This window comes from Neoarius graeffei, chromosome 3, assembly GCF_027579695.1.
Source record: "Neoarius graeffei isolate fNeoGra1 chromosome 3, fNeoGra1.pri, whole genome shotgun sequence".
NCBI lineage: Eukaryota > Metazoa > Chordata > Actinopteri > Siluriformes > Ariidae > Neoarius > Neoarius graeffei.
Window position 1 is genome coordinate 53,041,891 of NC_083571.1, and position 25,906 is coordinate 53,067,796.

The following is a 25,906-nucleotide window of genomic DNA, read 5'->3' on the forward strand; positions in this document are numbered from 1 at the left end:
GGAATCCTGATGGTTTAATGTTAAGCTAGCTAGTCAGTGAAGCTCCACCTGACATGCTAACAAAATCTTTTCAAACTAGAAATCATATTGGGTAGCTAATGTTACTAAAAAAGAAAGACTTCTACATTCTATTTACAACCCTGATTCCAAAAAAGTTGGGACAAAGTACAAATTGTAAATAAAAACGGAATGCAATAATTTACAAATCTCAAAAACTGTTATTGTATTCACAATAGAACATAGACAACATATCAAATGTCGAAAGTGAGACATTTTGAAATTTCATGCCAAATATTGGCTCATTTGAAATTTCATGACAGCAACACATCTCAAAAAAGTTGGGACAGGGGCAATAAGAGGCTGGAAAAGTTAAAGGTACAAAAAAGGAACAGCTGGAGGGCCAAATTGCAACTCATTAGGTCAGTTGGCAATAGGTCCTTAACATGACTGGGTATAAAAAGAGCATTTTGTGTCAGCGGCTCTCAGAAGTAAAGATGCGAAGGGGATCACCAATCCCCCTAATTCTGTGCCGACAAATAGTGGAGCAATATCAGAAAGGAGTTCGACAGTGTAAAATTGCAAAGAGTTTGAACATATCATCATCTACAGTGCATAATATCATCAAAAGATTCAGAGAATCTGGAAGAATCTCTGTGCGTAAGGGTCAAGGCCAGAAAACCATACTGGGTGCCCGTGATCTTCGGGCCCTTAGACGGCACTGCATCACATACAGGCATGCTTCTGTATTGGAAATCACAAAATGGGCTCAGGAATATTTCCAGAGAACATTATCTGTGAACGCAATTCACCGTGCCATCCGCCGTTGCCAGCTAAAACTCTATAGTTCAAAGAAGAAGCCGTATCTAAACATGATCCAGAAGTGCAGACGTCTTCTCTGGGCCAAGGCTCATTTAAAATGGACTGTGGCAAAGTGGAAAACTGTTCTGTGGTCAGACAAATCAAAATTTGAAGTTCTTTATGGAAATCAGGGACGCCGTGTCATTCGGACTAAAGAGGAGAAGGACGACCCAAGTTGTTCTCAGCGCTCAGTTCAGAAGCCTGCATCTCTGATGGTATGGGGTTGCATTAGTGCATGTGGCATGGGCAGCTTACACATCTGGAAAGACACCATCAATGCTGAAAGGTATATCCAGGTTCTAGAGCAACATATGCTCCCATCCAGACGACGTCTCTTTCAGGGAAGACCTTGCATTTTCCAACATGACAACGCCAAACCACATACTGCATCAATTACAGCATCATGGCTGCGTAGAAGAAGGGTCCGGGTACTGAACTGGCCAGCCTGCAGTCCAGATCTTTCACCCATAGAAAACATTTGGCGCATCATAAAATGGACGATACGACAAAAAAGACCTAAGACAGTTGAGCAAATAGAATCCTACAATAGACAATGGGTTAACATTCCTATCCCTAAACTTGAGCAACTTCTCTCCTCAGTCCCCAGACGTTTACAGACTGTTGTAAAGAGAAAAGGGGATGTCTCACAGTGGTAAACATGGCCTTGTCCCAACTTTTTTGAGATGTGGTGTTGTCGTGAAATTTAAAATCACCTAATTTTTCTCTTTAAATGATACATTTTCTCAGTTTAAACATTTGATATGTCATCTATGTTCTATTCTGAATAAAATATGGAATTTTGAAACTTCCACATCATTGCATTCCGTTTTTATTTACAATTTGTACTTTGTCCCAACTTTTTTGGAATCGGGTTGTATTTGGCAAGATTATGCTAAAACATTTCTGAAAGGACTTCAGATAAGTTAACGTTATTCATGTTAGCATAACTCCGTGTTCACATACTAACTAAGTGTCCAAGTTAACTAGCTGTGTGTTAACGTTAGCCGCGGACAAGGCTACGGCAACTTGGCAGGCAAAGTAATTTGACTAACCAGACTGCATAGCTATTGAAATGTTATCGCTAGCTCTAAAAGCACATAAAACTTCATTGCAAGCTTTCTCTTGGAATAAAACGTTTATATACCTCAATATGCTTCTGCAGGTCGGATGGTGAGTTTTTGTAGGCCGCGATGTGCTCCGTTTTCGGCAAACATTTAAAACGAAACGAATCTTTAATCCTTTCAGAAAACTGAAACATGGGTTCTAGCTATAGCCGTGAGTGCATTCATTCCCCGGAACAACCGTCTCCTTCCATTCTGCCATCAACTGATCGTGTTAAATAACGCTGTGGAGAAATCACTGATCTTGATTTTATACAGTCTATGGACGTGACGTGACCCGAGTGATTACTGACAGGCTCCCAGTGTCACCTAAGAAAAAAACCAATCGCATTTTAGAAAAGAAAAAAACATCCACTTTCAAAGCCACTTCACAGTAACGAGTAACGAGGACCTTGATAGAAATGTAGTGGGGTAAAAAGTACGATATTAGTCTTTCAAATGTAGTGAAGTTAAAGTCATAAGTTGCCAAAAAATTAACACTCAAGTAAAGTATAGATACTCAAAAAGTGTACTTAAGTACAGTACTCAAGTAAATGTACTTTGATACTGTCCAGCCCTGCATGTGGCTACTGGTTATAAATAAAATTGTTTTCTGATACCATGTCCATACAGTGTGTGTATATATATATATATATATATATATATATATATATATATATATATATATATATATATATACACACACACACACACTAGGGCTGAACGATTTTAAGAAAAAATTGAATTGCGATTTTTCTGGCAGATATTGCGATTTCGGGGTGGCACGGTGGTGTAGTGGTTAGCGCTGTCACCTCACAGCAAGAAGGTCCAGGTTCGAGCCCCGTGGCTGGCGAGGGCCTTTCTGTGCAGAGTCTGCATGTTCTCCCCATGTCCGCGTGGGTTTCCTCCGGGTGCTCCGGTTTCCCCCACAGTCCAAAGACATGCAGGTTAGGTTAACTGGTGACTCTAAATTGACCGTAGGTGTGAATGTGAATGGTTGTCTGTGTCTATGTGTCAGCCCTGTGATGACCTGGCGACTTGTCCAGGGTGTACCCCGCCTCTCGCCCATAGTCAGCTGAGATAGGCTCCAGCTTGCCTGCGACCCTGTAGAACAGGATAAAGCGGCTAGAGATAATGAGATGAGATATTGCGATTTCGATTTCAACCACGATTTTTTTTCTTTAAATCGAGTTTCAGTGCAAATTAATTAATACAATTAATTCCATAAAGCTAATGCAAGAATGAAAACTGAGGTCAACAGATTTCAAATGTAGGCCTGTTTATTAACATTGAGTGCCTGAGGAACAAGTTATAATAACTTAAAATAAAAATAAAAAGAGAGCCATCTTTCTTAAGTAAACTTTTGCTTCTTTTACTTTTCCCATCTACAACATATCAGACATAAAAAAAGGTTGATCAATGGCTCAGCAGCGTCAAAATATTGCACTTTTGTAAAAGAATGTACATAAGCATTATAAATTATAACTAGAGCCAACAATTCCCCTGTGGGAAATTGTGAGTGAGATGCAGTGCGCGCAGCAGTCGCTATTGCAGGAGCTGCACTGTACTGTGTGAATGTGTGACTTGCCATGAAGCTACAAGCCTGTGTCTCTCTGAGAGGGAGCAGCCCCTCCCTCCTGTGTGTGTGTGTGTGTGTGAGAGAGAGCGAGCATCCCCTCCCCCACCCGCACGCTGAGCACAGAGACACAGAAAGGGCAGTTTTTCCTCAGAGTGCTCTCTCCAAACAACGGGGATTTACACAAAAACGGAAGGAGATATTCACAAAATTCTTTCACATTGAGTGCCACAAGGCTTTCCTGAACACACTGATATAATTTTTTTTGTCTGTAGTGTAAAAAATGAGGACAATTTATTGACGAAACAAAACATGGGTCAGTTTAGGAGCACTGAGAAAAACCGCGGCTTTGACGATCCCAAAATCGTGTTGTCTGAGATCGCGATTTTCGGTCGAAAACGATAGATCGTTCAGCCCTAACACACACACACACACACACACACACACACACACACACTACCGTTCAAAAGTTTGGGGTCACTTTGAAATGTCCTTATTTTTGAAAGAAAAGCACTGTTCTTTTCAATGAAGATCACTTTAAACTAATCAGAAATCCACTCTATACATTGCTAATGTGCTAAATGACTATTCTAGCTGCAAATGTCTGGTTTTTGGTGCAATATCTCCATAGGTGTATAGAGACCCATTTCCAGCAACTCTCACTCCAGTGTTCTAATGGTACAATGTGTTTGCTCATTGCCTCAGAAGGCTAATGGATGATTAGAAAACCCTTGTACAATCATGTTAGCACCGCTGAAAACAGTTGAGCTCTTTAGAGAAGCTATAAAACTGACCTTCCTTTGAGCAGATTGAGTTTCTGGAGCATCACATTTGTGGGGTCGATTAAATGCTCAAAATGGCCAGAAAAATGTCTTGACTATATTTTCTATTCATTTGACAACTTATGGTGGTAAATAAAAGTGTGACTTTTCATGGAAAACACAAAATTGTCTGGGTGACCCCAAACTTTTGAACGGTAGTGTATATATGTTATCAGTTATACTCGCCTCATCTCTTGTAAGCATCACCAAGCTGCGAGCAGCATCAGGGCTTGCAATATTTTGGTTACCAATTTTGTTTACTGTGTTTTGTTCAAAATACAGTGCTGTGAACTAGATCTCATCTCATTATCTCTAGCCGCTTTATCCTGTTCTACAGGGTCGCAGGCAAGCTGGAGCCTATCCCAGCTGACTACGGGCGAAAGGCGGGGTACACCCTGGACAAGTCGCCAGGTCATCACAGGGCTGACACATAGACACAGACAACCATTCACACTCACATTCACACCTACGCTCAATTTAGAGTCACCAGTTAACCTAACCTGCATGTCTTTGGACTGTGGGGGAAACCGGAGCACCCAGAGGAAACCCACGCGGACACGGGGAGAACATGCAAACTCCACACAGAAAGGCCCTCGTCGGCCATGGGGCTCGAACCTGGACCTTCTTGCTGTGAGGTGACATCGCTAACCACTACACCACCGTGCCGCCCTGAACTAGATCTGTTTTCAAAATAGTAAGAAAGCACTTGTTGACGAATTGTCTTAGAAGCATTATTTAGTACTAATGAGCACATTTTGTTTCACAAGTGTAGTATAAAGACTCTAAAATAAAAAATTAAATAAAAAAATTTACACAAATAGCAGAAGTTTGATGTCGGCTTCTCAATAAGTATATCTGCCAAAAAGCTAAAAAAAAAACAAAAAAAAAAACAAAACTTACAAAACCTTTCAGAAGGACCAAACAAAAGCTGTGATAACTAAAAGGTAAATTTGCTTAAAATAAACACAACTTACTTGATATCGAATCAGTAGCCTTGGCGAACCATGAGGTGAATTTTGTTTATCTTTTTATCTGCCGATTATCTCCCGATACTGCGAAGTTATAACGAGGTTTCTCTTATTTCGGTTCTGGCTCTGACTGGTTCCAAAGTTTATCAAGAAGTAGAACGGGTAATCGAAGTTGATCAGAATACAATAAGTGTTGATTGGTTATGAAGTTTCACTATTGTTACACTTGTTCTTACATTCTTACAACATGATGACACATACCCCTTTTCCACCAAATCAGTTCCAGGGCTGGTTCGGAGCCAGTGCTGGTGCTGTTTCACAACTCGTTCAACTTGCGAGCCAGCTGAGAACCAGTTTGCTTTTCCATAACTCACGGTGCTAAGGGGAGCCACGTCATTACATCGCTGTATACGTCAGTTACGTCGCTGCGTTTGCATAAACCTTGGCGCGAACATCGAAGCAACAACAACACGGAGAAGAAGCAGCAGCAGCAACAACAATAATGGATGGCTTCGCGTTTGTACAGCTGCTGCTTCTGGCTTTACGGTGCTTCATTGGGATCAGAAAACGGCAGATCCAATATGCTTGTGTTGATCGACAGGTTTTGAGTGGACGGCGATTACGTTCTAGGAGACGGGTAATAACCTAATAACGTTTTGACTCTTACACTGAATGTGAGATGGTTATGTTAGCCTTTGTTATGAGCTAACGTTAGCCGGTGTTATGTCGGCTTTGGCGGTCTTGCTATTGTTGTTGGTCTTAACAACTCCGCCCCCCCGCTAACGTAAGCGGTTCTTTCCTCTGGTCCAGTAAAGAGCTGGTGCTAGCCTGGAACCGGTTTTTCTGGCCCCAGAGCCAGTTCTTTGTCAGTGGAAACAGAAAACCCGGTTCCAAATTAAGCACTGGCCCCGAACCAGCCCTGGAACTGATTTGGTGGAAAAGGGGCAATAGTGGCTTCACCACTCGTTCTTGTGTACCTTTGATAACGCGAGATCAACTGTTCGTATCGCGAGATTACAATTCGCCGTTTTGGTGACTGTAATGCTAATACACATGCACAGTGCACTATTGTTACACTCATTCTTACAACACGATGACATATGCCCCTTTTCCACCAAAGCAGTTCCAGGGCTGGTTCGGGGCCAGTGCTTAGTTTGGAACCGGGTTTTCTGTTTCCACTGACAAAGAACTGGCTCTGGGGCCAGAAAAAACGGTTCCAGGCTAGCACCAGGTCTCTGCTGGGCCAGAGGAAAGAACCGCTTACGTCAGCGGGGGGCGGAGTTGTTAGGACCAACAACAATAACAAGACCGTGAAAGATCGCCATTTTTAAGCGACGACAAGCAGCAGCTGTACAAACGCGACGTCATCCATTATTATTATTGTTGTTGTTGTTGCTGCTGCTTCTTCCGCGTTGTTTTTGCTTCGATATTCGCGCCAAGGTTTATGCAAACGTAGCGACGTAACTGATGTATACAGCGACGTAATAACGTGGCTCCCCTTAGCACCCTGAGCTATGGAAAAGCAAACTGGTTCTCAGCTGGCTTGCAAGTTGAACAAGTTGTAAACCAGCACCAGCCCCGAACCAGCCCTGGAACTGATTTGGTGGAAAAGGGGTAATAGTGGCTACTGCTTCGCTTCACTTTGATGAGGCAGTAGCCACAAAAAGCACTCATATACAAATATTAAATACCTTTGCCCTGAGCTATTAGCTTCAACACCAAAACCGACCACATTGCAAAGGTGTTTTTATGTCATTGTCCAATTTAAATCTGAATAATAATTCTCAGCCTAAATTTCATAACATCTATTTAATGAAAAACAATTTTATGTAATTCAAATTGACAACAAAGTCACATTTGTTTAGCCTTACCAACAGAATCCTGAAATGAAACTGCTTTAAAAAAGTCGAAAGACTCTGGTTTAGTTTGGAAGGCAAATTGTGTGACTCTCACCTGAAGAGTGATGCATCCAAGTAGCATGAGTTGAGATGGCCCTGGATGCCTTTCTTAAAGCCTTCGTACAACCACCGAGCCTCCTGACCGGACAGAGGTGGCGTGTTCTCCTCCACACGCTTACTGCCCCATTCTGCAAATGCTGAAATTTATACATGAACACAAATATATATTTTTCAATCCACTGATCCTGTTGCTGTCAGTTCCTGTGTGCAGAAGACCTATTTAACTCCTATATACAGTTGTGGTCAGAAGTTTACATACAGTGACATGAATGTCATCTTGGATATGAATGTCATGGCAATAATTGGGCTTTCAGTAATTTCCTTGAACTGCTCTTTTTCTGTGGCAGAATGATTGTCCAGCATACAGCTTAAAAAACCCCCACAAACACTAGAATTTGGTGCACAAGTTTTAATCTTCTTTGGGTTTTCTGAAATCAACACAGGGTCAAAATTATACATACAGGGTCAAAAATTTACATACGCTCACTTAGATTATTAATTCAGAGGTGCTGAGACTTCCAAAATGTCTCTTATCTTGCCAAGGCCGAGGTCTCTTAACTTCCTGTTAGTGATCATGACTGACTACGGCTGGTAGCTTCTCTGTGCCTTCATAAAAGGGTTTGTTTACAGCACTCATTGGATTGAGCAACACACAGTAAAATAGGAAAGTCCAAGGAGCTCAGTGCAGATCTGAGAAGGAGGATTGCAGATATGCACAACTCCGGAATGTCTCTTGGAGCCATTTCTAAACAACTGCAAATTCCAAGATCAGTTCAAACAATTGTATGCAAGTTATTGTGAGGTGTAGTCACTTTGCCAAGCCTCTTTGCTTCAAGAAAACCCAAACTATCACCCTTAGCTGAAAGGACATTGGATTGGATAGTCAGGAACAACCTGGGAACCACCATGGCACAGCCCTGCCATGAACTGGAAGCTGATGGATCACTGTTTACAGTTCAGATCACCATGGACTAAGAGGCTGCTATCCAAGAAATAGCCCCCTGCTCCAAAAGTAACACCTTCAAGCTTAACTAAATTTTGAAGCTGACCACACAGACAAAGAAAAATCCTTCTGGAGGAAAGCTGTATGGTCAGATGAGACAAAGATTGAGTTGTTTGGCCACAATGACCACCATGTACAGAGGGACACTGCACCAGCTGGTGGTGGTGGTGGTAGGATCATCATGCTCTGAGGCTGTTTTGCTGCTAGTGGAACTGGTTCATTGCACAAAGTGGATGGAATAATGAAGAAGGAGGACTACCTCAGAATTCTTAAGCATAAACCACCAGAAACTTGAACACGACTTGGGACTTACAGCAAGACAATGAACCCAAACATGCATCAGAGCTGGTTGTGAAGGACAAAGCAGGCTAACATTAAGCTTGAAACAAGCCCTGACTTTAACCCTACTGAAAATATGTGGACCGTGCTTATAAGTCGAGTCCATGCCAAGAAAAACAAATAAAAAAAACCCAAAAACAAACTGAATTGAACTCTACCAGTTCTGCCATCCATACAGAAATATCCAGCCAGAATTCTGCCAGAAGCTTGTTTATGGCAAACAAAAATGTTTGGTCAAGGTGAATCTTGTGAAGAGACATTTTACCCAAATATTAGGTGTGCTGTATGTACATTTTTGACCGGGTATGTATAATTTTGGCCCTGTGATGATTTCAGAAAACCCAAAGAAGATTAAAACTTGTGCACCAAATTCTAGGTTTTTTTTTTAAAAGATGTATGCTGTACAGTCATTCTGCCACAGAAAAAGAGCAGTTCAAAGAAATTACTGAAAGCCTAAATATTGCCATGACATTCATATCCAAGATGACATTCATGTCACTGTATGTAAACTTCTGACCACAACTGTAGAAACCCAAAGGCGGTTGATATTTATTGAGCTTCCTTGGAACATTATCTAAGTTGGGTGGTTAGCGTTATTAACTAACTTGCCTGCAATTTCTGTCTTATAATAATAAAAAAGGTCTATTGTATTAAAGCCAATAAAACTTAGTGACAAAGAAGGTCACTGAATGAACAGATACACTCCATGGCCAAAAGTTTATGGAAGTCTGACCATCACACCCATATGTGGACCTTCCTCAAACTGACACAAAGTTGGAGGCAAACAATTGTCTAGAATGTATGCTGTAGCAGTACAACTTCCCTTCAGTGGAACTAATGGCCCTTTTCCACTACCCTTTTTCAGCTCACTTCAGCCCGACACGGCTCGCGTTTCGACTACCTCAGAGCAGCACGACTCAGCTCGCTTCAGCCCTGCTTAGCACCCAAAACTCGCACCGTTTTGGAGTGGGGCTGAAGCGAGCCAAACCGAGCCGAGTGGGGCTAGGGGCGTGAGGAGACACTCCCCTGTGCACTGATTGGTGAGGAGGAGTGTCCTCACACGCCCACACACGCCCCGCGAGCATGCTGGGATCTGTAAACAACGTAAACCCGGAAGCAGAAGAATTACGAGAATTTCTGAAGCCTTATGCGCCTCGCCTCATCTATACGCTCTTGCCAGTATCTGTTGGCGTTGTCGGTGACAACAAGCCACAGCACCAAGACCAGCAACACTAACGACTCCATGTCCTCCATGTTTATTGTTTACTCTCCGGGTCGTGAGACTACCGCTTAAAAGATCACTGATGTCACTGTTTGCGCTGCTTAACGACATCACGTGACGTCCACCCACTTTCGCTAACTCCACCCAATGTGTCCACCAACTTCCAGCCAGCACGGTTCAGCGCGGTTGTAGTCGAAATGCAACTCCAACAGCCCCGCTCAGCCCGACTCAGCACCGCACGGCTCAGCCGCGTTGGTAGTGGAAAAACGGCATAAGAGGCCCAAACCTGTTCCAGCTTAACGCTGCAACTGTGCACAAAGCAAGCGCCATGAATACATGGTTTATCAAGTTTGGAGCAGAAGAACTCGACTGGCCTGCGTAGAGCCCTGACCTCCTGGGACACTGACTGCACATCTCACCTGACATCAGTGTTTGATCTCATTAATTCTCTTGTCGCTGAATGAGCAAGTCCTCAGAAGAGTGGTGCTTGTGATAACAGCAAAGGGGGACTAAATCTGGAATGTGAGATTCAAAATGCACGTTTTTGATGGTCAGCTGTCCACAAACTTTTGACCAAACGCAATCTATCCTACAAAATGCATTCCAGTCAGCATTGTTGGAACGTGAGCTTCTGCAAACCATCCTTAAAGTGCATATTCTGGACCAATTTCATGTTTTTTTTTTTATATGAAAGTATGTCCCTTTACACACTCATCCAGAAGGGTAATTTTGCACAAGGCCATCTGTCTACAGCAGAAAAAAATAAAATAACAAAACCATCTGGAGCCAGATTCGTGACGTCACGTGCGGATCCGCCAGCAGGCTGACAGAGCTTGCATGGATTCAGTGCACAGTCTGTGTAGACCAAGTTTAGCAGCTAGCGATTTTACATTGAAATATGGAATTGTCGCCTGAGCTTCTAAACCCATGGATTCATGTATCGATGCTCATCTATCTATTGTTACATAAATCATATTTTTTCTAATTACTATTATGTATTTATATATTTCTTCATTTAGAAGAGTACTGGCTACTGTAGGAGAAAGATTTCATAAGCCCACACATGGAATTGGCTAAGCAGGGTTGTATGTACATTTAACGTGTTTGGCGGGTCCCAAGATCTCAAGCCCTGACACGCCATATATCCCTTGATACATGTGAAGTAAGTGTATTATCGCCCAGCGCTTTCAGGTTGTTTACTTTTGAGTGTGTCAATAAATAACATTATCCGTGTACCACACAAACACAGGAACACCTAATTTAGAGTATAGTCTCTCTTATTTCTTAACCTGGCAACAGTCAACTTGTGAATCGCCGATTTTCTTGGTCTTTTTCTCGGCTCTGCTTGGTCCTCGGTTTCCGGGTGCCTCGCACGAAGCGCTCCCATTTCTCTCTCATTGTCCGGTCTTTTGGGAAACGATGAGTACTAATCCCATCAAGATTGGTGTTGCTGCACCCTCCTACGATACATCTGTTAACCATTTTAATAATTACGCGATAACGCTGAAGAAATCTGCAGAAAACCACCAGGTCGTTTTCTCATAAACAAACCAGCGCTGACGTAGGATTCAGAGGGAGGCGTCCCGCACGCGACGTCACGAAAATCAATGTTTGCCGGGAAATCCAAATGCCAAGTTTTTTCAGAGGCGGACCAATTCACCTCAAATGGCTTGATTTCAACTGAATTTTTCTGGTATTGCGCAAGGTAAAAAAATTGCACAAAATGCAGAATGTTACAGATATTTGACCATAGTTTAATATCAAATAAGAGAATTACATTGATCTCGCTCCTGAATTTACCCAAGATGTGCACTTTAAACTGCACACTCACCAATCGAATTGCAGCGCTCCACCTGATTGATCGGCGCCTCGGGGACAGGAAATCTGGAGTCTCGCCTACAGTTACGCAGTTTGATAAACAGCCCCTTGTTAGGGGGGCAACGGAAATGACGCTCGCCAAGGTAATTGCCATCCGTTGCAGCGGTCAGCTCCTGGTCCTAAAAACAAACAAATAAAACAAGCTCCCCCAAATTATTGATTCATTTTGCCTGTGAATCAACTAGGGGTGTAATGATATCTTGGACGACTGTAATAGTGAATTTGTTACAGCATTAACATTATGCAAAGCAGTATAGATAAAATAATGTCACAAGAAATGTTATATAATGGTGTGTCCACTCAAATAAGCGATAAATCAGAAGCAAATCAAATAATTTATTATATGCTCATGATGCTATAATATTGTGATGTATTTTATATTTACTTCATGTTAAATTTATTTTTGCAAAATAGTACTGCTAAAATCACAGTTTTACAACACTCCTGAATCCAAAAGAGTTGGGACGCTGTGTGAAACGTAAATAAAAACAGAATGCAAGAATTTGCCAATCCTGTTCAACCAATATTCAATTGAATGCATTACAAAGACAAAATATTAAAAAGTTTATCAGTTGGAACATATCTCATTATCTCTAGCCGCTTTATCCTGTCCTACAGGGTCGCAGGCAAGCTGGAGCCTATCCCAGCTGACTACGGGCGAAAGGCGGGGTACACCCTGGACAAGTCGCCAGGTCATCACAGGGCTGACACATAGACACAGACAACCATTCACACTCACATTCACACCTACGGTCAATTTAGAGTCACCAGTTAACCTAACCTGCATGTCTTTGGACTGTGGGGGAAACCGGAGCACCCGGAGGAAACCCACGCGGACACGGGGAGAACATGCAAACTCCGCACAGAAAGGCCCTCACTGGCCACGGGGCTCGAACCCGGACCTTCTTGCTGTGAGGTGACAGCGCTAACCACTACACCACCGTGCCGCCCCAGTTGGAACATTAATTATTATAATATATATATATTCCGTTATCCATAACCACTTATCCTGTACAGGGTCGCAGGCAAACTGGAGCCTATCCCAGCTGACTATAGGCGAGAGGTGGGGTACACCCTGGACAAGACGCCAGGTCATCGCAAGGCTGACACATAGAGATAAACAAACCATTCACACTCACATTCACACCTACGGTCAATTCAGAGCCACCAATTAGCCTAACCAGGGCTCGACATTGAGGACTGCCCGATTGCCTGGGACAAGTGAAACATGCATTCGGGCAAGTGGGATATGTCCCCGACATGCCCAACCGGGCAAGCTGGAATGAGCATATATTATGAACTAGCACCACAAAAATTAGGCCTTTTGATCTTTTTTTTCAGTTCCTAAAAGCGTCCCTCACTTACTTATCCGCCATTATGTCTCTGCTTTTTTTTTTTAAACCTCAAGGTGGATGACATAAAAAAAAAAAATTATATATATATATATATATATATATATATCCAAACACGGCGGCACGGTGGTGTAGTGGTTAGCGCTGTCGCCTCACAGCAAGAAGGTCCTGGGTTCGAGCCCCGTGGCCGGCGAGGGCCTTTCTGTGCGGAGTTTGCATGTTCTCCCCGTGTCCGCGTGGGTTTCCTCCAGGTGCTCCGGTTTCCCCCACAGTCCAAAGACATGCAGGTTAGGTTAACTGGTGACTCTAAATTGACCGTAGGTGTGAATGTGAGTGTGAATGGTTGTCTGTGTCTATGTGTCAGCCCTGTGATGACCTGGCGACCTGGTGATACCCCGCCTCTCGCCCATAGTCAGCTGGGATAGGCTCCAGCTTGCCTGCGACCCTGTAGAAGGATAAAGCGGCTAGAGATAATGAGATGAGATGAGATATCCAAACACAGTACTGTTCAAAAGTTTTGGCACCCTATTGTTTTCTTCATACAAACTTATAGACTTCAATTTTATGATTTCTACATTATCGAGTAATAAACCTACAGTCTGAGAGAGTTCTACACAAACACACTAAATTTTACAACAGCTGCATGCATGTGAAATGGAAATAAATCGACTAAGGCAGGGAAAACTATTTTGGATAAAATTGTTATTGTCCGTTACAAGTAAAAGTAAAAAGTAACCAATAACCAAACTTAATAATAAACTTAATCAATAACCAAACTTCAACTCAATGTGTGATCTTCATTTTATGTTGCAATTCACAACTATTCTATGGTTTTCCCAAAAAAAAAAAAAAAAGAAAGGTAGTACTCACAAAATGGGGGGAAAGTGATAATATTGGGGGACAAGTGGAAATTAACCCCCACTTGCTCCCCAGGGCAAGTGGGTTTAAAAGTTAATGTCTTCGGACTGTGGGGGAAACCAGAGCACCTGGAGGAAACCCACACAGACACGGGGAGAACATGCAAACTCCACACAGAAAGGCCCCCGGGTTCAAACCCAGAACCTTCTTGCTGTGAGGCGACAGTGCTAACCACTACACCACCGTGCAAACACTATACATACTACATACACACATTCTGAATTTGATGCCTGTAACACATTCCAAAAACATTGTGACGGGGGCAACAGAACACTGGGAAGTTGTGCAATGCTCAAAAGCACCTGGTTGGAACACTGGAAGTGTACATTTACAAAAAACAATTAAGTTTATCAGTTTGAACACTGAATATACTGTCTTTGCATTGTATTCAATTGAATACAGGTCGAAAAGGATTTGCATTCTGTTTATATTTGTTTTACACAGCGTCCTAGTTTTCTTTAGAATCAAGGTTGTATAAACAAACCTAATTACTGTTTTATATACCAACTGCCAGAGGACATTAAAAATGCTCCTGCTGTTGGCAGCTTCAAATCTAGGTTAAAGACCAAGCTGTTTTCAGATGCTTTCTGTTAAATAATTAATATTTTTACATTTTTTTATAATCTTTACTTTCTCTGCATGTTTTAAATTTACTTTAATTTTATTCTATTTTATTCTGCTGGTTTCTTTTTCTTCATTTTTCTTTTTGCCATTTTATTATTTTATTTCTACTGTTGTTTAATTCTTATTATTTTCTTTTAACTCTTTTAATTAATTGTTTTAGATTAAAAATAAAATTATTTTATGTAATTTTATTTCTCTATTGTTTACTGTTTTTGTTTCTGTAAAGCACATTGAACTGCCATTGTGTATGAAATGTGCTATATAAGTAAACTTGCCTTGCCTATATTATGTGTCGTAAAACTGTTCCAATATCATGACATGATATTTATGCCATAGTACACAGCAAAATCCCCAGTGTTGAATTAACACCCACACTGTAAAAAATGTCCGTAGAATTAACAGTGAATTTATGTAAAATCATGACATAAAAAAACTGTAAATACAAAAACAATGAAGCAGTGTGTAATTTACATCAATATACTGTAAAACTCCTAACCAAATACCACTGTTAATTTAACAGTAAGAATATGTTGAATTGATCATATTTTTTTGTAGAATTTACAAATTGTTGTAGTTTAAACACAGACAAATTGCAATCCTAAAACAGAATGTGATAGTTAAAATTACATCATTACCCTGTTAAAAAAATTAAAAAACGGCCACCATCATGGCTCAGTAGACTAAGGCGCCATACCATGAATCCTGGGACCCGCGTTCGATTCCAACCCAAGGTCATTTCCTGATCTCTCTCCAGTGCATTTCCTGTCTCTACACTGTCCTATCCAATAAAGGTGAAAAAAGCCCCCCCAAAAATAATCTGTCTAGTAGATCATTGCTTGTAGCCATTTTGAATCATTGTTTATTGTACAATGAATATCCATAAAATTAACAGTTATGTATTGATTATTGTATATTGAATACCTGTAAAATTTACATTTAGTTATCATTAATTGTACATGGAATCCCAGTGAAATGTACAAGTTATTCTGTAATGTTGTTTACATTTCACTGTATTTTTAACAGGATTATTCTGGCAACCACAGCTGCCAATGTTTTTCCGTAAAAACAACAGATTTTTTTTTTTTTACAGTGCAGAGTGTTGATTTAACACCCTACTGTGTTTATATAGGTCCAATTGGACACAAATTAACTCTGAAAGTGTTAATTCAACACTGAGGAATTTGCTGTGTACCAAGTATAAAATATAAAACCCAAAGCCGTACCAGTTCGATGCCAGCCACTGGTTCTGAAATTCCACTGATGTATCCAATCCACCGAATGACTCCAAAAAGGGGCGGGTCGTTCACCTCGACCATAGAGCCAACCTCTAACCACGAATTAACCTCTGCTTTCTCTGCAATCAGTGGAGAAGGTGGGTTATGAAATCCATTTGAAGTATGTAGTTGGTCTGTGGATGGGGAAGGGGGCATGGCTTGTGGCTTATTTGGTGGCACAGGAGGTGGTTTGACAGCGGGTTTAACGATCGGGACAGGAGGAGGTTTTAAAGCGACTTTTGAAGCTGTTGATGAAGTTGGAGGTTGTAGAGCAGATTTAGCCACGGCTAGCATGGAAGGTTCGATCAACAGTCTAGGGCTGTGGCTGGGGTTTGTTGGTATATTAGTCTGCGGAAGGTGCTTGCTATGAGTGGGTGAAGAAGGCTGATAGAGATTTTTGGAGGAAGGAAGTGGAGGGATTTCTGGAGTTGTGCGCTCTGATCTTGTCTCTAAAAAAAAAAAGAAAAAAAAAACATTACTGGTATTGAATTTCAAAGCTTCTCTTACTATAAGCTTTACAAATGGCTCCATGCACTGAATTTCACCACTTTGGATCGTTCTGTTTGAAGTCTATTACCTGCAGCTACTCTGGAAAGGGGAAGAAGGAGGCCGAACTCAGGAGAAGGAATGGAGCAAAGCTTGTAGTTTTTACAGTAACCGTTCCAATTTCCGACTGGATTGTCCTAAAGAGACACATACAAAGCAAGACTTACAACGCTATGCTAGAGCTGGTAGCTGGTTATCATTTGTATAGTCCACATAACCTATGGCGAATAATACACTGATTTCAAAATGTGTTATTTTACAAGGAAAAAATGTGTAATCATTTATTTGGTGATGCTTTCTTTTCTCTCTGTTGGCTGAATCATTCTTTGGCGCGAACGATGGCGAATGGCCTTGGTGAATCTTCTCCAGCATTCCTGGCCTCTTCTGAACTCATCTCATGTTCATTACACAGCAGTTGAGATATGTACTTGTTGAATTGCAACTTTGGTCTTCCTCTTGATGTGGTCCCGTGAGTTGGAGAGCATAAAGCATACTTTGACACCAGATCTTTTGTGGGTCTCTGTAGGGAATGGCCAAGGAAGCGTCGCCGACGATCGGTGATTATGACCGAGAGAGACTTTGACACTGTTTAACGTCTTCAATGGACACATGGTTTTCATTCTTTATTTCAAGGATTTCATTGTCTCTGCTAGGAGACATTTTTTGAAAGGAATTTCCAATTTCATCGCTTTGTAACAGTCTGACAGTTTTTCTGCCACAGGAAAGTGTTCATGACAGAGGACTTTGCACTTTCCGGTTTCTCTGTAATATGACTTTTTTTTGTCTTCTCTTATTAACTTCCTGTAGTTTAAGAGAAATAAAATACTTTGGGATGTTCCATTATAGGAAAATAATCAACTTCACGGAAGGTAACAGCTTTTTGTCAGCAAACATCGCACCACTCGACCATCGATTGCTTTCCTATAACAGCACGCTCTCTCGTGTTTCATTCCTTACCTATTCAACATGCACAATATTGTTATTGTCGACTTTTCACTTGTGTGTGACTTTCAACCTCTTTTAACCTTTTCAATCTTTATATACCAACCCTCTAGTGTATACGCGATCACAACAAATACAGTTGTCAACAGTTCCCCTCTACCGTGAAAAGAACAGAAAACTTGTTGACTGTTTAAACCTGCATAATTCTTTTCGGAATAGGACTACATTTTCAAAGGAATAATTTGCGGTTTGTGTTATAAATGTCTTTCCGGTCCCGTCCGAAAAATTGGAACAGCAAGACCAATTATTATTATTTTGCTATACAATGAAGGCATTTGGGTTTGAGATCAAAAGCTGAATATGAGATGATAAATCAGAATTTCAGCTGTTATTTACGTCTAGATATATTAAACAACTTACAATCTGGCACATTTGGTTTTTAGGTGAGCAAAAGTATTTAAGCAAATTAAACATCACTTAATTTTTTTTTTCCCTGGAACCCGTTTGCAATAACTGCATCAAGCTGGTGACCCAGTGACATCACCAAACCGTTGCTTCTTTTTTTGTGATGCTTTTCCAGGCTTGTACTGCAACTTCTTTCAGTTGTTGTTTGTTCTGGGGGGTGTCTTCCTTCAGTCTCCCCTTCAGGAGATCAAATGCATATTTAATTGGGTTTAAGGTTTTGTGATTGACTTGGCCGATCTAAAACCTTCCACGGTTTCTCCTGATGAAGTCCTTTGTTGTGATGGCAGTGAGTTTTGAGTCGTTGGCTTGCTGCATGATGAAGTTCTTTCCAATTATCTTGGAAGCATTTCTCTGTAAATTAGCAGTCAGAATATTTCCGTACTCTTCTGCTGCTACCATCATGAGTTACATCATTTCTAAAGATTAGTGAACCTGTTCCAGAAGCAGTCATGCAAGCCCAAGCCATGATGCTATGCCTACCATACTTGGACGATGAATTCTAATGCTTTGGATCGTGAGCAGATCCTTTCTTTCTCCACACTTTGGCCTTTCCGTCACTTTTGTACAGGGTAATCTTGGTTCCAGAACGTTTGTAGCTCATGTCTGTATTTCTGTGCAAATTCCAGTCTGGCCTTCTGATTCTTACTGCTGATGAATTGTTTGCATCTTGTGCCATGTCCTGGATATTTTTGCTTTCAAAGGCTTCTTCAAAAGGTGGATTGTGTGACTTTCACCCTGCCCTGTGGAGGTTGCTGGTGCGGTCACTGTTGTTTTGGGGTTTTTCTTTGTTGCTCTCACAATGTTTCTGTCATCAACTGCTGCTGTTTTCCTTGGCCAACCTATTGTCTGGATAATAGTACACCAGGGGTCTCTTTCTTTTCTATTACATTCCAGACTGTTGTATTGGCTATGCCCAATGCTTGTGCAATGGGTCTGACTGATTTTCCCTCTTTTCTCAGCTTCAGAGTGGCTTGCTTTTCTTCCATAGACAGCTCTCTGGTCTTCAAGTTGGTTTATCCTTTTTTAACAACAAACGTAGTCTTCAGAGGTGAAACCCAGGGCTCAACCCAAGCATAGGCATTCAGAGCTATTAACTGTATACATACAAAAACTGTATATATACAAACAGGGGGTTTTATTTGCCTTTCTAGCAATCCAACGAGCAGTTCTTTCAGAAAGTTTTCTTCATCTTCCAGACCTCACCTTGATCTCCACTGTTTCTGTTAACTGCCATTTCTTAATAACATTACAACCTGAGGAAACAGCTACCTGAAAACACTTTGCTATGTTCTTGTAGCCTTCTCCTGCTTTGTGAGCATCAATTATTTTATTATTCAGAATGCGAGGGAGTTGCTTAGAGGAGCCCATGGCTGTTGATTTTCGGGACGAGTTTGAGGAGTCAGAGAATTTATACAGGTTTGAAATCTGCATCATCTGACCTTTCCTAACGAAGAATTTGAACAAGCCACAGCTCAATAAGCTAATTAAGGTCTGGAACCTTGGGAAAAGTTACCTGAGAACTCAAATGTATTGGGGTGCCCAAACTTTCGCATGGTGTTCCTTTTCTTTTTTCACTCTCCAATTGTACAAAACAAAAATAATACACAAATCTTGCAGAAAACGCTGAAAAGAAATGTCTTGTCTTTACCTTTATGCCTTTTGGTGATCAGTTCATCTTCTGCTCACTTAACTATTCACAGTAACAGACATTTTCAGCAAGGGTGCCCAAACTTTTGCATGCCACTGTACATGATAACCAAACATCTCTAGCCTTGTCTCATCAGTCCAATGAATACTGTTCCAGAACTTTTGTGGTTTGTTCAGACGCAATTTTACAAACCTAAGTCGTGCTGCCATTCTTTTTTGGAGAGAAAGGCCACCCTTCCATGAAAGCCATAATTATTGCCTTTTTCTGATTGTCCTGTCATGAACATAAACATTTATTGTGCTTACAGAGGCCTGTAGGTCACATGATGTAGCTCTTGGGTTTTCCTTTCTAGCTCTGAGCATCAAACAGTCTGAACTTGGACTGAATTTGTTGGGATGCCCATTCCTGGGAAGATTGGCAACTGTCTTGAAGGTTCTCCTTATGTAAATGGCGCTTCTCACTGTAGCATGGTGAATTTTAAATAGTTTGGAGATGGCCTTATAACCCTTCCCAGACTGATGAGCAGCAACAACTGTTGCTCTGAGGTCATGCTTGATGGCCTTTCTTCTTGGCATGGTGTAGACACACACCTGAGTGCTCCAAAACACCAAACAGGCAAAAAGCTTTGCTTATATTGACGTAGTCACACTTCTTGATGATTAACTAATCCTGTGCATTTTTTGAATCACTCTCTTAATGATTGTGGATGTAGGAAAGGTGTACTTAATTTTTTTTCCCCACGTTTCTGAAAGTCAGTTTACTTTTTTTTTTGGAAAAAAAATTACTACATGTTGAAATCTGTTGTAGTTTTTGGCTCAGCCTTTGGCTGAAACCTATAGAGGCATATGTCTATATGCGTATGTTTAACCGAGTTCGAGCGTGTTTAAGAATAAACTGGCATGCCAGCCTCAGGTAGCGATTCCACAGTCGCAGTGTGGCGCCACCGCGTACTGACTATGTAAGTACCATGTTACATAACCTCCATACGCAACATAATCCTTTGCGGGTGAATGGTCGAGAGCGCTGTCCAGAAAAAGAACAGATTTTGCAATGTCGGTTCTAATCCTGGCGTCGACGTATTTCTGAGCGGGCTATTTTTTCTATTCATGTACCGTAGCTTCGGAGGCGAAGTGGTTAGAGTGCTTGACCACTAAGCGAACGGTCCCCGGTTCGAGCCTTGTCTCGGACGGTGATCTGGGGCTCGCCTCCTGTCCACCCAGCAGTGAATGGGGACCTGGTGGAAACACTGGGGAAGTTAAAAGGCGGCGAGGAAAGGAACTGGCCACCATGCCGTGGCCTAGACAGAGTGTGCTCTCTAACAGGCACTCCCCAGCGTACGTACGAAAAACATATATGGGACTGACTTTGACTTTTGACCGTAGCTTCTGTCTCCCGTTCAGACAAAGGCCTGCACAGGTCTCTAGTTTTTGTTGTTGTTACTTGAGGTTATTTGTTTGCTTATAGAAGCTGGTGAGGGCCACACACCACAACTGTTATTTAGGTCCTGATAAATAAAAAATAGAACTGGAGGGTGTAATCCTCCCCCCCCCGACTGTAGGAATTATTAACATACAATATCATTATCATACCATAAACCTTGATAGAATGTTCGACAATTATTTTTAAATGTTAAAAATGTGTAAAATTTTTGTATCATCATTATAAATAAAATTTATTCAATAATTATACTCAGCTTCCACACACCAGCAAAACTCCCACATACACTCCTCCTGATGATATACGGCCCGGAAGCTGCCCGCAGTACTGTACCGTGCCCCAGTGGTGCACCTTGTCCTGGTTGAAGCAGACCCTCTGCCCCATTTGCAGCAGAGGTAAGGAAGTATTAACTGGCACCGATTCCGCTGTACGTGCCAAGACACTAACTGGATTTGGGACATGACTAGAACTCTGGTTGTTCTGGTTTGGTCTGTTTATTTCACTTTGTTGAGGCTCATTATCCCCCAAACTGCTGCCTCGGGAGGATCGAGGTGTTGTGATTTCACTGACTGACACAAAAAGGGCACACTGTTCAGGGCATGTGAAAAGTTGGTGGCCTTTGTAGCTTCCATTACTGCTGCCCCTGCCTGATGCCGATCCCTGGGAGAGAGAGAGAGAGAGAGAGTGAGTGATCATCATTTACTTGGAATAGCTTTGGATAGAGATGAAAGTGGAGCAAAGAAAAAAATCCTGAACTTTTGAAAGTCAAACTAAGATGGGGGGGGGCTACGTCCCCCGAAAAAATTAATAACACAACACGCAAAACCCTGCATTCTAGTGCCTTTTTAGTACTTATTTTCACTAAAACAAGTTATAACTTTTAAGCCTTTTTCTTTCATGTACATTAATGATTAACATATCAAAAATATCACATTTAATTCCCTGAGTTAACGAGTAATTTTCAGGAGTGCATTTAGAAAACGCGGTGATTTTCCTGCTACACAGTTCATTACTTTGAAAAAAAATCAGACAGTTGAAGGTAAAGTCAGCAAAATCCCAAAACAGTCCTGTTAAAAAGTAAAGGTCTGTTAGAGTTTCTAAAGCTTTCAGGTTTCAATGTTGGGGACATTGAGCCTCGTTTATCAATCTTTTAGTAGAGTTGTGCGTTAGCAGAAGCTAAAGTGAACTAAAAACTTCCAATTCATATTTATGCGAGTTGAAGCCAATAGTTTACATTAGTTCGTATTGTCTGTAAATTCAAACACACCAATGAAGACCAAATTTCTCATGTAAATCAGGGGCGTAGCTAGGATTTTTCGGGGGGTGGGGGGTGGGGTGTCACACACTGACTGGCAGCCTGAGTGCATTATGTAACAAAAACTAAATTCCCATTGCTAGTTTTAGGTAGCTTAGAAACCGGTGTTCTGATAAACTGTCCTACACGTCAATGCGTCCTACAAAGCCCCACAGCTCGACAGACATGTCTGACATCCCCTCCTACTGTAGGACGCTTCGCGGATGTAGGACCGTTTATCAGAACACCGGTGTTCTGATAAACGGTCCTACATCCGCGAAGCGTCCTACAGTAGGAGGGGATGTCAGACATGTCTGTCGAGCAGTCCTACATTGCAGGAAATCCTACAGTGTGATTCAACTTTAACTTTTAGTCATAGTTCGCGGTTTTTCGCTCTGCAAAGAACATGCTTCTACATTGATACAACGTCCACCAACCCTGTCAGAATTCATATGAATGTAGGACGTTCTGACAATTCAAACGACTCCGTCAGAATATGCTTTTACATTCATATGAATCTAGGACGCTCTGACTCTTCAATTGACCCTGTCAGAATATGTAGAATTAATAGTTTTTTTGTCACTATTCACAAGTACCATTTGCTCAATTAAAATGAGTGTAGGACGTTATTACAATTCAAATGACGCCGCAGGACGTTCTCACAACTCATATGATCCCATCAGAATATGCTTCTACATTAATAAATGAATGTAGGATGTTCTGACAATTCAAAAGACCCCTTCAGAATATGCTTCTACATTAAAATATGAGTGTAGGACGTTCTTACAATTCAAATGATGCCGCAGGACGTTCTGACAACTCGTATGACCACGTCAGAATATGCTTCTACAGTAAGTAGGACGTTCTGACTATTCAAATGACCATCGGAATACGTTTTTACAATATATGAATGTAGGGTGTTCTGACATATGCTTCTACATTAAAATAGGAGTGTAGGACGATCTGACAGTTCAAACGACCTCGTCATTTATTTATTAAGGAAAATGATCCAATATTACATATCTGTGAGTGGCAAAAGTATGTGAACCTTTGCTTTCAGTATCTAATGTGACCCCCTTGCGCAGCAATAACTGCAACTAAACGTTTGCGGTAACTGTTGATCAGTCCTGCACACCGGCTTGGAGGAAGTTTAGCCCATTCCTCCATACAGAACAGCTTCAACTCTGGGATGTTGCTGGGTTTCCTCACATGAACTGCTCGCTTCAGGTCCTTCCACAACATTTCGATTGGATTAAGGTCAGGACTTTGACTTGGCCATTCCAAAACATTAACTTTATTCTTCTTTAACCATTCTTTGGTAGAACGACTTGTGTGCTTAGGGTCATTGTCTTGCTGCATGACCCACCTTCTCTTGAGATTAGTTCATGGACAGATGTCCTGACATTTTCCTTTAGAATTCGCTGGTATAATTCAGAATTCATTGTTCTATCAATGATGGCAAGCCGTCCTGGCCCAGATGCAGCAAAACAGGCCCAAACCATGATACTACCACCACCATGTTTCACAGATGGGATAAGGTTCTTATGCTGGAATGCAGTGTTTTCCTTTCTCCAAACATAACGCTTCTCATTTAAACCCAAAAGTTCTATTTTGGTCTCATCCGTCCACAAAACATTTTTCCAATAGCTTTATGGCTTGTCCACGTGATCTTTAGCAAACTGCAGACAAGCAGCAATGTTCTTTTTGGAGAGCAGTGGCTTTCTCCTTGCAACCCTGCCATGCACACCATTGTTGTTCAGTGTTCTCTTGATGGTGGACTCATGAACATTAACATTAGCCAATGTGAGAGAGGCCTTCAGTTGCTTAGAAGTTACCCTGGGGTCCTTTGTGACCTCGCTGACTATTACACGCCTTGCTCTTGGAGTGATCTTTGTTGGTCGACCACTCCTGGGGAGGGTAACAATGGTCTTGAATTTCCTCCATTTGTGCACAATCTGTCTGACTGTGGATTGGTGGAGTCCAAACTCTTTAGAGATGGTTTTGTAACCTTTTCCAGCCTGATGAGCATCAACAACACTTTTTCTGAGGTGCTCAGAAATCTCCTTTGTTCGTGCCATGATACACTTCCACAAACATGTTGTGAAGATCAGACTTTGATAGATCCCTGTTCTTTAAATAAAACAGGGTGCCCACTCACACCTGATTGTCATTCCACTGATTGAAATCACCTGACTCTAATTTCACCTTCAAATTAACTGCTAATCCTAGAGGTTCACATACTTTTGCCACTCACAGATATGTAATATTGGATCATTTTCCTCAATAAATAAATGACCAAGTATAATATTTTTGTCTCATTTGATTAACTGGATTCTCTTTATCTACTTTTAGGACTTGTGTGAAAATCTGATGATGTTTTTGGTCATATTTATACAGAAATATAGAAAATTCTAAAGGGTTCACAAACTTTCAAGCACCACTGTATATGAATGCAGGACTTTCTGACAACTCAGTGACCATCAGAATATGCCTTTACATTAACATATGAATGTAGGAAGTTTTGACAATTCAAATGACCCCACCAGAATATACTACACTCACTGTAAAAAAGAATAAGTTAAGCTTACTTGAAAAAAAAGGTGGAAACTCATTGCCTCAAATAAATGAAGTAATATAACTTGTTCTCTTTCAAGTTATCTTTACTTTACGTTTGATCAGATAGGTCAGAAGTTGAAGCGCTTTGGTGGAAGATCGTGAAGGGGAGATATTTCAGATGTATTGCAAGACTCGCGCAATGGTTAGAAATCAGCATTATGTTAGATTAAGTAGTAAAGATTGAATGCACGCTGTTAATCTGCACCGTTTATAGCACAGCTGATGTAGGACAAAAATCTGTTCAAATGCCAAGAAATGACGTTTTGTGCTCTGCGCATGCGCTGTAGGGCTTTGTAGGACGCATTGACGTGTAGGACAGTTTATCAGAACACCGGCTCTTCCATTATTGCTGTTTCTTCCACGTTTTCTTGATGTTGTGTTCTAGAAACGGCGCTAAAACTTAGCTTCGAAGCCACAAAATGCAACTTTGATGGAAAAATATATATAATAAATTGCTTACCTCTCTTCACACCAAAAGAAAGAGGAAAGTTTTGCTTGTTTTGACATGGCGAATTATTAACACAAGACAAAATACTCATAATTCGCAGCTAAAAAGACTGCAGCTACACTGGCAGCTTGAACATGCTTTCTAGTGCGATTGTATTGCGCTTGCGCAGAACGGTGCCAGTCCTGCGCGCCTTAGCACGTGCACCTGAAGGCGCGCCTTGGGCGCGTGCGCCTAACGAGCTCCGGCACGCGCGCCGTTAACAAAGAACACCTGTCTTTAATCAATGAACTATGTTTGGGCTATTTAAGGATTGCGCCCAGGCAAGGACGACGTGAAGTATTACGCCGCGTCTAGGAACGCGAAAAATCCGAAAAATAAATTTCTCCATTCGGGAAATCGGAGATTTTCAAGAGTTTTGTCAAATATTCGGATTTCCGGGTAAATCCGGAAGACTTTCATCTATATTTGGAAATACCACAATGTCAAGCAAAGTGATGAGTTAGAGAGATTTCCTCAACTAACTACTATGTCAAAAAATAAAAAATACATAAAAATTCATCCTCCATTTGCAGGAAAAGTTAAGATATTTACTTTTAGTTGGACCCCAAAATATACAGCG

General features: G+C 41.3%; 1 protein-coding gene across 2 annotated transcripts in view; it reads right to left on the bottom strand.

Annotated features, from left to right (window-relative positions):
• The window catches only part of si:cabz01101003.1 (ubiquitin carboxyl-terminal hydrolase CYLD), a 43,318-nt gene that overhangs the window by 16,260 nt on the left and 1,152 nt on the right, over positions 1 to 25,906 (bottom strand). For both annotated transcript variants that reach the window (XM_060916991.1, XM_060916992.1), the window contains exons 3-8: positions 25,879 to 25,906; positions 21,197 to 21,589; positions 16,469 to 16,574; positions 15,841 to 16,340; positions 11,677 to 11,842; positions 7,277 to 7,418 (exon numbers count right to left, since the gene is read on the bottom strand). The exon at positions 25,879 to 25,906 is cut by the window's right edge and continues 248 nt beyond it. In XM_060916991.1, the coding sequence (XP_060772974.1) occupies positions 7,277 to 7,418; positions 11,677 to 11,842; positions 15,841 to 16,340; positions 16,469 to 16,574; positions 21,197 to 21,589; positions 25,879 to 25,906 (1,335 nt within the window). The remainder of the gene's footprint in view (positions 1 to 7,276; positions 7,419 to 11,676; positions 11,843 to 15,840; positions 16,341 to 16,468; positions 16,575 to 21,196; positions 21,590 to 25,878) is intronic.